Below are 18,826 nucleotides of genomic sequence, written 5' to 3' on the forward strand. Positions count from 1 at the left end.
TCCAATTAATCTGCCTTGCTGGAAGCAGAATGGAAAAAGCAAGTAACAAAGCTTTTATTGTTAAAAAAAAAAAAAAAAAAAAAAAAAAAAAGATCAGCAGTGGTGGAATAATGGCAACAAGAACAGACATTCAAAAGCTCATAACTATGTTAACTTCTAAATAAACTCTAAAAAAGTAAATCATAAGTAAGTCAAATCCCTTTAGGAGAAAAATTGATCATTACTCAAAATTTTGATAGAGTCAATTCTCAATAATGCACACTAATAGGAAAAAAGAATTTGGATAAAAAATGGTGGATGATTTATGCTAGTTTATGAATGTTTTCTGAAATCTCTATGGTAAAGAATTGAAGAGTACCTGATTACAAATTTTTCTTGTTCTTACACTTGTAAGCTATGCTACATCAGGAATAAAAGCATAAACAGAAGAGGATCTTGAGTTCTAAAGGAAACCTGTGCTTGATTACAAATGCCCTCTACAATTATCCTAAGAAGTGATTAACCCAAGCCTCTTCTTGAACGTTTTCAGTTATGAGGGATTCATTACTTCATAAAGAAGTCTTCTATTCTCATTAATTCACATGATTGGAAGAGAATCCAGACCATTTACCCACTTCAACAAGAATTCCTTCTATGATATATATGACAAAGAATTATCTATCTTTGCTCTTCACAATCTCTAAGGAAGTCCATCATACTTCTAGTGATAATCCATTCCATTTTTGGAAGGTTAGTTACCTTCCTTGTGCCAGTTTTTTTTTCATAGACAAATTATTTTTGGTGGCTTTTCTTACTCAAACCTAAATTTGTCTCTTCACACCAATAAAATTTTGACTAATTTTTCCTACATCTGCATTATTTATCTAGGGTGATGTCACAGATTTATAGTATTACCAAGAGACTGAGAAGAAAGTACCTAACCTGATTAAAGTATTAAGGACTTCAGCAAATTATGCTAATTACAAGTGAGGTTTTTTTTTTTTCCCATCAACTTCAGAAAACAACAGGATTACACTTTAATATTTGTAATAAGTTTGATAAAATCACTTGAAGATAATCTGAGCATGACTCAAGATTGACTTAAAATTCAAGCAGAATAAATCTTTATCACTCACTGCAAAACAGTCCTTCAAATATTTAAAGATGGCTTTTATTTCCTCTTTAAGGTTTCTCTTAACATTCCTAACTTCCTTAAATGCTAAGGTATGGCACAGAGTCCACCTCTTCAGTTTTTTTAAAGATGGAATTAACGGTTAAAGTAGTTTCCCCTGCTAATTTAGTTAATTAGGTTCTGACCTGAGATTTCATGTGTGAGGAATTCCCAGCATGGAAATTCCCTCCAGGAGTTTTATTCAGCAACTTGTCAGTAACAATGATTTCAAATTAAAAGACTAAATGATTTGCTAATGGTCATTCAGCTAGCATATTTCAGAAAAAAGATTTGAACTAAGATACTCCTGACCCAAGGCTAACATAGTCATCATTTATTATGCCTTTTTTTTTTTCTCTTTTACTATGCTGAAACAAAATCTCTTCCTCTGAAATTGCTGCACGCTTGTTCCAATTCTCTTCTCTAGGACCTTGAAGAGACCCAGTCCAATTTGTCCACCAAATGATATTTAAAAATAACTGGTACATTCCCCACCAAGTTTTCTCCAAAAGATTCAGGTTTTTTTCCCCAAAAAAACTGTTGCAAAGCAGTTGTTTAATTAGAGCTGCCTCCCTTAAGATCTTTCCAAATTGGGGAGAAGGAAAAGGAGTATATGTGAAAAGAAAGAAAACTAGATTGAAAAATTGAATGAAAGAAAATAAGTAACCTTAAAAACTGAAGCAAATAAAATTTAGTTGGAATAAAAGTGCACATTCTGAAGATCTAAGGAGAAAAATACTTTGCTCTAAACAAGGATCAGAAAGGTAAAGATCAGGGGAAAATGTATTTTTTTCTTTTAAAATGTGACATGAAATAGGAAAAATATGAAATGTTGGTTTATACTTATATCGCATACATGCCATCATTCATTTGTGCTTCTCTCAAAACTTTATGCTGTTTAAAAACATTTAATTAGCTATTAACTTCCAGCTATAGCTACCAAAAAACCCACAAAGAAAATAGTGTGATTTGTCTTTCTTCTCAAATTCATTGAATAGCAAGAATATTCACTGGCAAAGCAACCTTTTCTTTTCCCACTTATTTCTGGAGAGGAGAATCAACTATCAGGAAAAGTTATTTGTTAATAAGGAGAGAAAGCAATATTGTTTTGCTAGTAGGTAGGATAGTAAGAAAGATGGAATCCACTTTGCCTTGATAACAAATAGAAGAGGCAGGTATAAATAAAATGTCAGTTACAAAATGATTACCATCTCCTTTCTGTTTACTAACAGTATCCTTCCTTGTTCTTAACAATTCTCAATCACTCCTTACTTTATGTAGTATTGAGAACACAGTCTAATTTACAGTATAACATTAATTCAAGCTCCAATAATTCAGAAAGTGCAATTATTTGTCTAGGGTGATGTCACAGATTTAAACAAGAGACTGAGGAGAAAGTATCTAACCTGCTTAAAGTGTTAAGGACTTCAGCAAATTATGCTAATTGCAAGTGAGCTTTTTATTTCTATTAATTTCAGAAGACAACAGAATTACACTTTAATATTTGTAAGAAGTTTGATAAAATTACTTGAAGATAATCTAAGCATGACTCAAGATTTTTAACTTAAAATTCAACTGATCTTTTCAATTATACTAAATTAGAAAGGCTACCATATTTTAAAGAATTATTCAACAAGGTTTTTTGGTAATAACTTTGTAGGTCGATTTATCCTTTGCCAATATTTCTGTTAACTGTTATCCTCTCAAAATACTACTACCATGGAACCTCATTACTTGCTCTATCATGTAATTAGTTAGAAATCAAGTCTACTTTGGATAGACATTATCTGAAAAACATCTTAGTCAAGTACCAGAATGATCTTGTTATAAATTTTACCTACAATCCTGTAGCACAGTTAATAATATACATTAATTGGCATTTTTAACATACATACTTAAAAGTTAAATAGTTATTATTACAGTAACAGCTGTATTTTACTATTATGCATATTTTATTTTTCATCATTTTTTCATTACTTTTATTCAATAATCATCTTTTAATATAAAGTTTAAGTCCAGTATGGTCAAACATAGAGTAATCACTTTGGAGTTGAAAAGATTGGATCCTAATTCCAGGTTTTTCACTATGCAGGCTTAGATTTTTCTTTTTTTTTTCTCCCCCAATTCTAAATTCTCTTCTTAGCTCTCTCAACCATCGAGAAGAAATACAATATCCATTATATATATATATATATGTATATATATACAATATCCATTATATATATATATATATAATGGATATTTAAAAAACTTTTTATGTGTATATGTGTATATACACACATATATATACAATATCCATTATATATATATATATATATATATATATATATATATATACAATATCCATTATATATATATATAATGGATATTTAAAAAACTTTTTATACTGAACTGAGGACTACCAATTAGTTTTGAATGGTTAAAAGATGGACTTTATGGATATTATGATCTGATTTTAACTGATTATAGTATATAGAATGCTTGTCCTGTAGACTGGTTTAGAGATGAAGAAGTTATACTTTTCCTTCAAAATGCTTTATGCATATGGTAATAAATTAAACATATAGTTTCTGAGATGTCTTTCAAAATTCCTCATTTCAAGCCATTGATAGTTTGTCACTGTTTTATCCCACTGGTGTAACATAACTGACATAAGTATTTTACACTGTTTATATTCACATATATCCTAAGTGATTTCCACAACTTTATGATGTAGGAGTCAACTTGTGACATTTATTTTGGATATTTCTTCTCTGTCTCTAGTGAGACTGTTGAATTGACATTTAACTTATGAAGTACAGGACATATAACTACTCAATTACAAAAAATTATCTTCAAATACTCCTAAAACCTACCCTCTTTTTTTTTTTTTTTAAAGGAAAGGACTTTGAAAATTTGGATACAGTAGTTTGACTTCCACATACCTTATTTCAGATTGAATTCTCCTTTTCAGAAGCCATTACCTTGGATGTCATTTTCTTCCTAGGCATGAAAGGGTTTAAAATTATGTAAGGTATTAAGATGATCCCTTTATTCCTTAGGTGGTTTTACCCAGAGATTCTCAACCTTTTCCACCATGAGCATTCAAATATCTATATCCACAGATCAGGTATACTGCTCTATGTAAATATTTCTTTACTTTTCATTTACATTCTTAAGATCAATTCTGCATTTTCCCTGCCAATAGAAGACAGGAACATTATAATAGAGAAATTCAAAAGTCTAATTTTATCCAGGATCTTATTTTTTTTCAGGCCAGAATATTTCTCAGAAAAAAACTTGCAAAAATATTAAGTTTTTATCTCCTTTTTCTTTTCCCCTTTGCTCACTTTCTAGGAGATATTTATAAGCAGAAATGGCAAAAAGCCAAGAAGTGAAGAGAAGCAAGGGACCTAAGCAACTGGCTCTTGAATATTTAAAAGTTGGTTGGTGAAATTCACATTATCTAATTTTATTGCACATTAAATTGTTTGCTTTGGGTTATTCTATTTTTTTCATACTGCCTCAATACCATTCATACACAGAGTTCATGAAAGGAGTAATACCTCTCTAAACTCTCATTCTTCCCTTTAATAACTTACTCTAAAACAAGAATCAATTTTACCCAGCAAGTATTTTTCTGAAGCTACTAAACTTTTATAGACTTTCCAAAGAGGCTGAGAATCCCTAGTATAACCAGAGATATTATATATGATCTTATTACTTGTTACTGTAGTTAAAAAGGAGAAAAGCTTATAGTCTCTCCATTCAAAATATATTTCCTTATGATTAGCTTTTATGAGAAAAATAACATTAAAAATCAATGCTATTATAGAAATAAAACATGCAAAATATTATTTTATAATTTATCAATACTATAGTCAAATGTAGAGTTTTGGATAATTTACTAAAAACAAATATTTGGTCAGAAAATTTATTTTACTATTATGAGAGGATATATGATAATATAACAGAATAAGGCCTTTTATTTTATGAGAATAGAGTGATTATAGCAATAACATTTTAAAAGTTTTGTATGACATAATATATAATCATCTGTAAATGTGACAGCTAAGTCATCTATTAAGATACAGGCATTTTTAAATCTTTTGTTCATAATTTTCAGAAGTAGTATGTCAATTGTGAATATAATCATGTGGCTAAGTTAGAGAGTATGCTATAAAAAGAAAATTATCCGTGGCTAAAGTAAAAGTATTCAGAATTTTTTTATTATATAATTCTCTTTCTATAGTAATAAGCAGGGAGAAATTAATCTATAACTTAGAAATGGGTAAGTGGAGTATATCTTTTGAGAAAGTGTTATTAACTACATTAAGAAAAGTGAACTCATGAGCAGAAAAATTTATTTATAACAATTTTCCCATCTTTACTAGAAAGCATAGTTCTCTGAGGTGAAAGTCATACAAATAAACAGTAACTTATTTTCCCTAGAGTCCTGCTGGTGAATATTTATTCACCAACTTCTGGGATTGTAGCTGTAGGGCTAAACTGTGTATTAGTTGGTACATATTGAATTTTTTAGCTCATTAATATACCATTTAGTGCACTAGAAAAACTAATCATCATATACCTAAGTGATTATTTAAATCACAGGAATAATTTATGGATGAAGACTCTAGGCAAGTAAATTCATGTCAAATGGAATGTGTAAACTATATCAATAAGCCATAAAAAGCAAACATACAAACAGTTCAGAATATGAATTATCATTACAATAAATAAATACTCCCAAGTCAAAAATGGCATGCCAATTTTTTATTGTTTTCTAAATCTACAAGTTGATACTCAAATTCTGAAAACCATGCAAATTTACTTTGAGGGTAAGAAATGAGTTACAATGACACTGATATGACAACTTCTCCATAAGGAATGAAAGTTGGCCTAAACTAATCACACAGTTTCACAGATGTTTTTATTAATAAATTCTGAAAGCTAACAACTTGTCAATAGCCTACTCCTTTTGTTTTATAATTGGATAAATACTTTTTTGATTAAAGATTATATTATTTTATGAATTACTAGATAATACACAACAATAATCAATCTTCACTGAATATCACAAGAAAGCAACTTAGTGCCATAATTGAAATATTCCAATCCAGTTAATAATTTACTCATTCCCCTAATTAAAAGATAACTAGTAAATACCCATCACAATATGATTACTCAACTAAAACCATATGTACTTTGCACATATATAATTCTTTCTAGCTGTGATTATCAGATGTGTGATGCATAAATAAAAAGTTACTTCTAAAGATAACTTTGCCCATATGTAATTCTTCTTAGCTGTGATTATTTGGTGTGTGATGCATAAATAAAAAGTTATTTCTAAAGACAATAGGAGATCACTGGGTGATTATGATGTCTTTACTAATCCACACATTCATTTGAATATATTCCAGTAACTGTGGGAATAGTGATACAAATATTGTCTAAACAAATTTTTATTTTCATATCTATTTTGATTTCTGTCTTTCTGCTTTGTTACAGAGGTTTAAATGAATAGTTCCATGATGCTTTTATCCACAAATAAGAAAAAATGGTACAGTAGTTTAGGAATAAATAAAATGGGTACATTTTCCTTCAGTGATGGATATTTTTTCTTTCTAATAACATACTATCTTGAATTATTGTGTAATTATTTCATGTACAAATAATTCAATTTGCCCATTTATTCATTCAAGAAATATTGGCATGCCTATTATATGCCCCCAAGTACAATGCTTTGTCCAAAGGAACCATATAATACTTATTGTCTGAGATAGTCATAATTGTTAAAAATGCAATTACTAATGAACTGCTATATATTTTTTTCCATAAGTGGACATATACTGACACAGCAGAAAAGTCAAGTATATTAAGGAAATATGTATCATGTTCTGTTTCTGACTCATGAAATACCATCATAGCTATCAGAACATAGCACTGAAACTAACAGATGAGTAGACTATTAATTTCAGAGCTATAATATAATGTGCCCACTCTGGCTAATGGGTATACCTATTTCCAAGTCTTCAGTAATATAAAGAAGATCAATCAAGAAGAATGGAAAAAAAGGAAAAAAATCAAAGTTTCCTTGAGCCTGACCCTAGGCACGAATAACATCTTTTCTTAAAGTTCTACTTAATTATCTGCTGAATGCTTCAAAATAAAACTATAGAAACATTTATTTTTATGTAGAAAAGTTCCTCAACAATAGTTATCAGTTGAATGTTACCTCCTTTAGTGCAGGGATTGTTTGTATTGTCTTTTTAATCCCCACAGCATAACATGAGATTTTACACATAAGGTGTTTAATAAATACTTGCAAGATTGGATTTGTGGATTATTCAATTTTATAGATTATTTCAGTCTCTCAACAAGCAAATTTTGTTTTTTAAAGGGAACTATAATAGTCTCATTTTCTTTACATTTGGAAACAATGTTTTTAAGATTTAACAAAAAGTTCATTACTCTTAGATTTAACCTTAGATTTCTACTTTAAGATATATGGAGCCAGATAACCACAAAAACTTTAAAAAATAAAAATGGATTTCCATTCTTTCAATTACAGGACAATCTTTTCTTTCCTCAAAGAAATTCAGCATATCTTTCCTTTCCTCAAAGTTCTTGAAAATTTACTACTAAATTTTTATTTGAGGGACTTTAAAGAGAATCCTGTACTTGAAAGCCTAATAATACTGGGTGTTTTGTTTTGGTTTTTTCCTTGTTTCTTGTTTCCCTTAAAGAATACTTTCTCTTTCTTCACCAAAACCTGCACTGTCAGAAGAGGTTACTGTATGAAGCTCTGAAGAATCTTTTGAAAGCCTTGCATAACTTGAACGTTGACTTCGTTTATGAGTAATGCTTTTTAGATTTTCATTCTGAATGCCACTTGAACTAGAACCAGGCCGCAAAATAACTTGAGAAGTATCCCTAATCCCTTCTGTTTCATCAAAATTTTGGTTAGCTCTATTGGCTGGAGCACTGTTGTTATTTAGGGTCACAGTACTAGGTGTTCGATTCAAATTGTAACCTTTTTGGCCCGTTAAAGCTGGCCAATTTTCCTCAGGACTACTAGCTATCAAGCTGCATTCTGAAGGACTCTTCTTATCTTCTGAGCAAATGGACATACGTGCTACAACTGGATCTTGAAGGCCACTTAAGCTGTGTGGTATTCCCTGTTTTCCATTGTGGCTATCGTCTTCAAGTTCTATGAGGTTGGCCTTTTCAAGATGGGAATCATCAGCAACTTCATTGTGAAGGGAATGATTGGGAGAACTTTCATTAGACCTTACTCCTGAATCAGAGGAATCTTTTTTATCTAGGAGGGCATCTGATAAATACTCTTTTGCTTTAATAAAGGTTCTAATAGGCTCTGTGCTATGTTCTGGAGATTTGGGCATTCTATCTACCTTTCCTTCCACTTTTTTATCTTTGTCTTCTTTGAGAAGTGGAGTATGATCTGATTCTTCTGTCCCAGACTCATCTTCATCACTTGGAAGTTTTTGATAGCGCAGCCCACTTCCTTTTAGTTTCAAATCTGTCTGGAAGAGGCTTGGTCTTTCTGAAGATTTCTTTCCTGGAAGAAGCTTACTTCCAGACTGATCAGATTTTTCATCTTCTTCCGTGATAGGATCCAAAGGAGATGCATCATTAGTGGAAACACCTGAAGATGAATAATCTATAACATCTCCCCTCTTGATCAGAAATGACTTCCTTGCATCATCTTGTTTCAGTTCACTATCCTTCCCTTTTTCTTGCTCTATAGAGGAATGAATGGAGCCCCCTGATGAACTCTGACCCATATAGTATAGCCCTGTGCTGTGTGGAGAAGATCTGCCACTAATTGTTGCAGAACTTGCGCCCCCTTCTAGCTGAGACATCTGAGCAATATATTCTCTATAGGCATCTCTATATTCTGCCTGAACCTTATCAGTAAGTTTTGAGATTTCAATACTGGAATCCTGTGAATTGAGACTTGAAAGACTTGGGGTTCTGCGAGTTTGTGACTGTGAAGACAGAAAAAAGAAAATACTTTAAGAATTCAACTAAGCAATAAAGAAGAATAACAAATACCAGGAATTTTGAAATCCTGGAGTTTTCAAGTCACTCAAAATTATCAGCATATTATGAAAAACTAATTTTATTCCACTTAAGTTCTATAGCTCAACCAGTTTAAAAACTCTTCCATAATTCTGATACTATTTTATAATTATTTTACATAAAGACTTTTGAGCAAATTTATTTAGAGTAATATTTTAAAATATATAGTAATTAGCACATGCATCAACAATCTTGCCATTTTCTTTTTATGTTGGTTGATTAAAAATTAATAAAACTAATAAAACAGTGTCATGGTAGAAAGGGAAGGAAACAGGAAAAGGATAAGAAATATTTTAACATTAAAATGTCAATTTTCATCACAGTGTCATAAATTACTTGTCTAACAATTTTGAAAGATTTATGAACTCTGATCAGCATAATAATGAACTAGGATTCTATAAGATTCATAATGAAGCAAGCTACAATTCCTGAGAGGTGGAAAACAGTGCACACTGGAGCATATGTTCATTAGGATATGTAGAAATGACCTACATGTTTTGTTTGTTTATATATGTTTGTTATAAGAGTTTTATTTTTCTTTCCTTTTTAAAGCATAGATGGGAAGGAAAGGTAGATTTACTTTCACTGCAAAAAAATTTTTAAGAAGATAAAATGGAGTCCTACATACTATCACTCTGAATTTTAGGCATAAGTTACAGATGAGTTAAGATGTTTGTCAATGGAGGAAAATTACACCCAACGGTTTCCTGCCCCAAATATGCCACAGATCAACAATATAATCAACTATCACTATATACTGTACAGTGTCATATAAAAAAATATAACTAACACTATTTGTTTGTGTACAAGGAAAAACATATAAACTGAATAAAAGTTGCAAAAGAACAAAAGAAAGGAGTTATAAGATTTAAGAGTTGAATTTAAAAAGATAGCTGAGACAAAGAGAAAAAAAGTTTCCAAAATCAACTTGAAATCAACTCTGAATTGAGAATTCTGGAGAGCTGCTAGTGTCATGAAGGGAAAAAAATAATCTATGAATGAAACCTTTTAAGTATTTTAAATCTGAAAATGAAAAAAATGCTTCTTAATTCTGCCTAAATCAGTAACCAATTCTTTTTTTTTTTTTTTAATAACTTTTTATTGATAGAACCCATGCCAGGGTAACTTTTTACAACATTATCCCTTGTACTCACTTCTGTTCCGATTTTTCCCCTCCCTCCCTCAGTCCCTCCCCTCAGATGGCAAGCAGTCCTATACATGTTAAATATAACCAATTCTTTTTGAAACCTGGGAAATCACTATCTCATGAAGCTTTTTAATTCCATTTTTTAATAGCTCCAAGTGATAGCAAGATCTTATGGAGAGCCAAAATCTACCTGCTAAGACTTTCACCTTGCTATTACCTTTATTGTAAAATAGAATAAATATAATCTCTCTTTCATATAATAATCCCTCAAATATTTAAAGAGATTAATCAAAATCCAGCTGTTCCCCAAAGTTTTCTCTTCTTCAGAGTAAGTTTCCCTAATTTCTTCAACTATTTCTCTCACATGACTTTATGTCCCCTCACCATTTTGGTATCTCTTCTTCAACCTTGTTTGTATAATCTTGCTTGTCAATGTAAAATGATACTCTGTGTATTCTGATCCATGGCATTGTATGACTAATAAATTTCTTCATTCTGGATGCTTCTTTAAGGGTAGCCCACTTAAAGATCATAATTCCTTTAAATTTAAATGGATCCAATAAGTGACAAAGAAAATATGGAAGAATCAGAAAACAGGCATAGAATCAAAGGAAAGGATTAAGGAAAAACTAGAGAAAAAATGATAAAAAGTAAAGATGTGGAAGCAATACAATAAGCCCCCAATAAGGGGGAAAATGTCCTGTTTTCCTTCTTATAGTTCACTCACAATCTAATATTAATTACAAGAATTTTCCCACTTATCAATTTAAAGAAAGGTCAGAGTTTAGTTCACTGTAAGAAACATGAAGCATAGAATATAAATAAATTATAAAGATGGTAAAGAAACCCTGAGAGGAAAAAAAAGGAATTAATCATATTGGAAGGAAGAATAAAGTGGAATAAAGTTTTGACCTATTCTCACCTTTAATCAGTCTTTTTAAAAATCCAACTAACAATATTTAAAAAAAACTCCATTTTCCATCTTAAAAAACAAAAACCTAATTTTGGCCTCCATTAGATGACATTAAAGACTAGACTCTAACAATTTATACTGAAAGGGAGACAAAATGAAAAAGGAACAATGGGAAATAAAAAAAAAAATTAAAGGAAATACAAGTGAAATGAATAAAAACATTTCCTATTCATTTGAGAAAAAAATATCCTTATTAAATAATAACAGACCTACCATGCATTATATGAACAGTTTCTCCTGAATATTTTTTCCTTGTAGCTGAGTTCTATTTTTCATTCTCTCACATTTATCCCTTTGTCTTTTCCCCTTTCTTTCCTTCATTTCCTGAATCCTGCTCATGTATTCCTTCTCTGGCTCTTCTTTCCCTTATTCATCCTTTTTTGCTCCTCTCTGTCCTCCTTTTCCTGCTCTTCACCTGTCCTCTTCCTTCCCTTTTTGTTGAACATCCAGAGAAAAAGCCTGCATGCTAAAATATCTATCATTGTTTTTAACATTTTCAATTATAACATCAGATGAGAAAGTGTGATTATGAAAAACTGCTAGTTCTTTTACTATTTTGGGTATATACAGTTGTATAATGAACCTGTGTTTTAGCCATTTATCACTTAATCTGATCCAATTTGAGAATATCAAATGGATTGAAACATGACCAATATTTTCCATTGATAATACATTTCTTTTTACTTCAGACACTAAAGGCAATATTTCAATAAGTACCTGCCAACTTAAATTACTGTGGCGTGGAGGAGCTTCATCAAGACCAATAGTGTTCAGTTCTTCAAAACTAAAGTTCAATGTGTAGGGAGCCTGACTAGAAAGTTCTGTATGTGGCAATTCATTATGTAATGAGCGACGAAGAGATTCGCCATGAGGGACTGAGATATCGGCATGATCAGACATTACATGTGACTCTTCAGCAATTGGTTGATTTTCTGCATTTCTCATATCAAGTACCTTAACAAAACAAGGAAAACAGTATTACTTGTGTTAATGACAAATCAAGTTTTAGGAGTTATTTTTATAATTCCAGATTATATTAGAAAGCAAAGAATTTAAAAATACATTTCAAATAAATTTCAAACAGCATATATGACTATGTATAAATAGTCTTTGGTAAGGAATAATGTGAACAGATATTTAACATTTTAAATTAAGGGCAATACTGCCTTATAATTTGTCTACTATACTATCAGTATTACTTTGAAATACAATTGAAAAGAAAACAATGTGATATTTTATACAAGCCAAGAAAATGAACAAAGGTACTATATACCAAACTTCTATATAAAATACATTTAGGTGTGCCTTGGCAAATAGCAATATACAAAATTAAACATGTTATTAATATTTTTCAAAGATGAGGGGAACAAATAAATACTTGGATTATATTTTACTGGATTAATACTACACATCAATTATTATTTAATTTATACCTTTCCTTTATGTATTTATACATATACATACTCGCCTTAATTGAAAGTAAGTTACTTGAGAACAGCTGCTTTTTCATTTTTGTCTTTTCCCCTAGCACAATGCTGGACACAGAAGAGGTATTTAATAAATGATTGGTTGATTCCTTACTACCTCTTGACAAAGAAGAAAATAAAAATTATTTAATCTTACCATACTTTTGAAAAGATGCCAGTCCCCAAAATGCATATTCATTTCTTTCTTCAATTCATCAATGTTACACTGAGCCAGTACACGGCCATTAATATTTGCCTAAATTTAAAATTGAATAAATACATATAAACATAAAAGATTTCTGAACTGAACATTTAATCCATTTTCAAGATAAACTTATGGACCAGAAAAAGTTGTAAAGAATTTCATTATTTTTACTAATGCCTTATCATTTTACTTTAATAATCTAGATATTATTCCAACAATTTTAAAATACTTTATTGGGCCAAAGATGAGTAGGACATAAGTGTATCCACCTCTGCCTATTTAAATCCTATTCATACTTTAAGGGCCAGTTTAAATACTTCATTCACTGCAGACTACTGCAGACTCTGAACTTTTATAACACTTAATGTCTACTACTTTTTTTTTTTTTTGGCAATTAATCATATTCTTCACTGATTAAAAAATCTAACTTCTTCAGTGTAGAGACTTTTCTCCAAAGCAAATCACAATACTCAGTGAATATTTCATGAGCTATAGTCATCCAAAAGTCACATTCTTTGATTTTAATCTTCTCACAGACTTCCTTTTGGCATTTAGCTATTTGATTCAAGAATGAATGCTTGTGACTTAATCCTATATTTCAAGTCCCTTTTTATGGATAGGCACTAGTAGAGTTTGTATACAAGGAAGATAGCCTTTGAGAATATAGGGTTACTTTCATCATCATGATTAGATAATGGAAAGGCTTTTAATGGAGGAACTAATTATACGCTGCAAGATAATTTAACTTTCTCATACATACATGGTAAGCTCCATGATGAAGTATTAAAAAACCATTAAAGATCTTTAAGAAATGGCTGAATAGCTACTTATTGAGTGCAGCACTGTAATGGGGATTTATTTTTAAATATTGATACAACTGACTACTAAGATCCATTCCAACTCTGAAGTTCTGTGATTCTGACACCTTCCCACCTGTAAACATGTCTTTGTCATGTGAATGGAAACCCATTTGGGTTTTTTTGGTATAATTATAATCATCAGGATTGTTAATTCATTAATTTTATAGCAATTAAATACACACAAATGTTTGTTTTGTTTTGTTTTTTGCTAAGGCAATTGGGGTTAAGTGACTTGTCTAGGATCACATAGAAAACACATAAATGTTTGTGAATCCATACTGAAATCTAACTCCTCAACAGAAATAATTTTCTAGCACTAAAAGTTTAAAAAGTAGTAAGACATACAAAGGAAAGAAAGGTAGTAGCGAGTACCACCAACTTGACCATCAACTCCTCTTAGATTCTGAAGAAGATAGCCTAGGACCCTGGTTCCCAGCCCAGCTCCTGAAATCATCATTCAGGAAAGTAAAGCTGTGGGAAAGGGCTTATCCATCTCCACTAATTTGCACCATCAAAGTAGGAAATCTAGCCTATGTGAACAGCAAAGAACTCTGAAGGAGAATGGAGAAAGCATGTGCCAGGAAAGTCACACCAACCCCTAACAGCTATGCTGCAGCTTCTGACTCCTCAGTAATCACAACCACAGCAGACACAGAAAAAAAAAGTTCTTACCAAGTTCTTGGCACTGTTCAACAGAAACACATCTATATAGATGTGGCCAATGAAATAGCATTAAAGAAAATGCATTATTCTAATTTTTTCATTCCACTCTAAACTCCACAGGACTTTTCTATTCAACTTGCAGTTTAAATCTCTTTTATGTGTTCTCTTCCATTAGAATATGAACATCCTAAAAGCTGAGATTGTTTCCACATTTCTATTTGTGCACCCCCCCCCAACATTTACCAAAGTATTTTGTGCACATAAAGCACTTAATACATATCTTTTATTTCATTCATTCATTTATTCAAGAATAAGGGACAAGTTTATTTCATGATTCCTCAAATGTAGTAAGAAATGATAAGGTTCATCTCATTTCTATAACAGCTAAATTATATCTCCCTTTTAAATGATACATTACTTTGCTGAAAGGTTTTGAAAAGGAGGCATCGATCCTTTAAACATATAAAAGTCTGTATTGAAGTCCTGACTATAACTTAAAAAAAAAAACAGCAAAATTTCTTAACAAGTCAATTAAATGCTAATTTTAAATTGTTTTATTAAGGTTCTAGATTCAAAGATCAGGGGAATAGTTTGGTGGAAGAAACATACTCTCTTCTGATAGAAAAGAACCATTCACCTTATATCTTTTTCTAAAAAGGCAGTTTCTGTTTTTAAACAGAAACAAACTGAAAGAGCTAAAGTAAGCACCTGCTAGCACAGTTAAAAAAAAAAAAAAAAAAAAAAAAAAAGCCCACGCTACCAAAACATTTTCATTTAAAATTGGCAACTGAACAATGACCAAAGATTTTAACAGATGGTAGTAAACAAATTTTAACAAATAGAAAGTAAACAAAATTCATTCCATACTCAGAGCTGAAGAGTTTTGGCTAAACCAGAGACCAACTAAGGACAATTATCAGAACAGAGAAAAGAATCAGGAAATAGGATCGAATAGCTGAAGACTGAAGAGAAGGTTCATTATAATATGTGTTTATATCTCCCTAATATCTTTCTCTGCCTCTAAACTAAAATTCTTTTTAAGTATTACAATGATATTTGTGATTACCTGTCTCTTAAGTTGTTGCGCCAAAAAATTTATGATTTCATGATCAATTTCCTAGGGATAAGACTAGGATGATTTTGAAAGGCCAGGTTCACAGTCTGTTTCTTGAACTTATACTTTAAATGCTTTCTAATCCAATAGGCTCTAACAAGAGCTTGTGATTCAGCAGAGGAATATTCATTCTTCACTAACATTGATAATTTTTTAAGGAAAATACTCTTGATTACAAAAACATAACTTACTACAAATGTGTTTAATCAAAGTGAAGTCTGTCTACTCAAATGCATAGCTATTTGACTTTGCAAGTTCTAAAAGTCATTTATTGGTAGCTAATCAAATTATAGGTATAGTAACTAGAAGTATATATAATTTTTTCATAGTAACTATGCCAACCCAAAACTATAAAGTAATATTATACTTTGATGATGTTCTGCATTGAAAATAGTGCTAAAAATCTAAGTGGTAACACCATTTGACTATAATAATAGTTTCTTAAAAGGCTTTTTAGGTATACCCATTTTACACATTAATGGGAAAAAAATGAAAACTTGGGATAATGAGGATAAAACTACATTTAGCTTTTGAGGAATACACTTTAAGAGGTTGAATATTCATTGCCTTTGCCATCTTTACACAACCCCATTTTCTCTAATCTTATTCAAATACTAGTATAGTATATAAATACATACATCACCTTTTTTATTGTTGCACAGTATTGAGGCATCATGCTCTGGTCCAAACCCTCTATTTGTTTCAGTTTCTCACACACAGAATCCACATTCATTGAGTTCAATGTCACTGTCTGTCCTGACACTGTTCCCTGGGTGAAGGGAAGAAATATACATTTACAATATTTTAAAAATATTTTATAGATATAAACTCTTGTGGTACAGGTGTGCAAAATTTCATGGTTTACAGATATAAAATATCACAATTAACATTAAATTCAATAATTTAAGGAATTATAATAAGGAGTGGTCCAAAATCACTTGTACTTATTAAATGGAAAAGAAGTATTACATAAGCCATAGTACAAAATTATTTTAAAATACTGGATTGCCAGTATGACATCTCACTATAGAAAAGCTACAGTTTCATTCAAATCACAAATTTCTAAAAAAAACAAACAAACAAACAAACAAAAAAAAAAACAGAAGGCTAGGGTAATGAAACAAGCCCAATAGAATGAGTTGTTTTCTGAATATTCTTTAATCAAGAGCAAGAAAAAAGGAGATAAATTTTGGGAAAAAAGAGAAGTAAGGAAAAATGTATAAAAGGAGATAGAATACATAGAGAATTCAAGTGTCTATGAACACCAAAAGAAAAAATATCCTTCAAATGCAATTATTTATGTATTTCTTCCCCAGTACTATAATGCATTCTATGGAATGCCTTATCAAAAATAAAAAGCAAATATAAAAATTCTCAAGATTGTTGGTATCTAATGTATTTTAAGTAAATTATTTGCTGATAAAAATTATGGTAGAATTTTAAATTTTCTTTGAAATAATACATGTAATTCATCATGAAAAAGTAGATTAAATTTTAGTTATATCATTAATTGAAGATATCTTATTGAAAAATTTTAAACCTATTATTTACAAGGCAAAAAATAAGAGTATTTTTATAATATTTATTTTATATCAAGGGCAGGTTAGTATAGAGTGATATACTGTTTTTTTCTGTGTCCCTCTGTCAAAAATTTTGGATCAGAATAAGAATAGGAAGCACTAGGGAAAATAAATTATGTCTTTAGTTTTTGTACTTACCATTATAAATATCAGATGGCTGGAGGAACTTGATATATAAAACACTTAGTAGAAACAAAGACCATCCTAGCAGATCATTTAAGAAACCCTCTTCCAAGTAAAAATTACGTGATTTGAATAACAAAGGATATATTAGCCTCCAAGACTACTACAGAATTTTGTCAAATGTTAGAAACAAACATGGCACTGAACTCTAATTAAAACATATAACATATTTGTATATAGGTGTGTACTACCTCATTCCACACACACATACTTATAAACACATTATTATGTTTGCGTTTACGTATGAACATGTTTAGAGTGATAAAGTCATATAAATGGCACTTAAATAACCACCTCATAAACTTCAGCAAACTGACAATCACATACTGCAGGCAAAAACATTCATTTATTTGAAAATATATAATCACAAAGAAAACTCACAGATGCAAAATATATCATAATATACTAGAAAAGCAGGAATCAAGTACTTTAGAAAAATAAAAATTATCAGTACTTCTGCAACAAAATTGTAATTATTATTTATTCCTTTTTTGGTATTTTAACTATATGATATCACTAAATAGCAAATAAATCCTAAAAGAATTATATTTCTTTTTTTTTTTTAAAAACACTCCTGTGCATGATATCATCATAAAGATTTTTTAGGGGGAATATCAGTTAAAAGGAAATAAAGACATACCGAATCAGATCATACTTCTAAAATTGTCTTACTCGTATAAATATTGGACTTAGCTAAATTCTTTATTAAGCTCAATTTTAAAACCAATAATCATCATACTATAACTTGTAACAAATACTACAAAATCCAATTGAATTTCAGGTACTTTCAGAGAAATAATATATTCAGGCTATTACTTACATAAAAGGCAAGAAAATATTCAAAGAATATAGATTTCAGTTGTTCTAATCTTTCAACACTAGGAAAAAATGTCTCCATATAACAAGTAGTACTCAAAATAAATTCACTAGTGAACAATAGCAGATAGTTAAGTGTAAAAGAGCAATATGCTTATTATTAAAAAAATGAATTTTAAAGGCACAAAAAGTCAATTACAAATCAAGAATTAGGGCAGCTAGATAGCACAGTGGATAGAGCACCAGTCCTTTAAGTCAGGAGGACCTGAGTTCAAATCCAATCTCAGACCCTTAACAGTTACTAGCTGAGTGACCCTGGACAAGCCACTTAATCACAATTGCCTTGTAAAAAAAAGAAAGGAAAAAAAAAAGATGAAGAGCTTACTAACTCTAAAAATCCTCAGAGAGTAATGTAGACCCATCTAAGCCCAAATAAAGTCTAAGCAAGTACAAGCTTGGTTCAAAAGAAGATTTTTCACAGTGATAAATACCTTTGTAGTTAAAATGTAATTTAATAGGTACAAGAAGAATTCTTAGAGATGATTAGTCCAATTCCTTTAATTTAGGTAGGTGAATGTTTA

At 30.5% G+C, this 18,826-nt stretch overlaps 1 protein-coding gene across 9 annotated transcripts in view; it reads right to left on the reverse strand.

Annotated features, from left to right (window-relative positions):
- The window catches only part of KIDINS220 (kinase D interacting substrate 220), a 176,333-nt gene that overhangs the window by 21,561 nt on the left and 135,946 nt on the right, over positions 1-18,826 (reverse strand). For 6 of the 9 annotated variants that reach the window (XM_031951197.1, XM_012539884.3, XM_031951196.1 and 3 more), the window contains 4 exons: positions 16,310-16,435; positions 12,982-13,080; positions 12,076-12,312; positions 5,891-9,144 (listed from right to left, as the gene is read on the reverse strand). In XM_031951197.1, coding sequence (XP_031807057.1) covers positions 7,876-9,144; positions 12,076-12,312; positions 12,982-13,080; positions 16,310-16,435 — 1,731 coding nt within the window. In that variant the 3' untranslated portion in view covers positions 5,891-7,875. Of the gene's footprint in view, positions 1-4,074; positions 4,133-5,890; positions 9,145-12,075; positions 12,313-12,981; positions 13,081-16,309; positions 16,436-18,826 lie in introns of those variants that run through there. The other 3 variants (XM_031951200.1, XM_031951199.1, XM_031951198.1) reach the window with 1 other exon arrangement.

Source organism: Sarcophilus harrisii, chromosome 2, assembly GCF_902635505.1.
Source record: "Sarcophilus harrisii chromosome 2, mSarHar1.11, whole genome shotgun sequence".
Classification (NCBI taxonomy): Eukaryota; Metazoa; Chordata; class Mammalia; order Dasyuromorphia; family Dasyuridae; genus Sarcophilus; species Sarcophilus harrisii.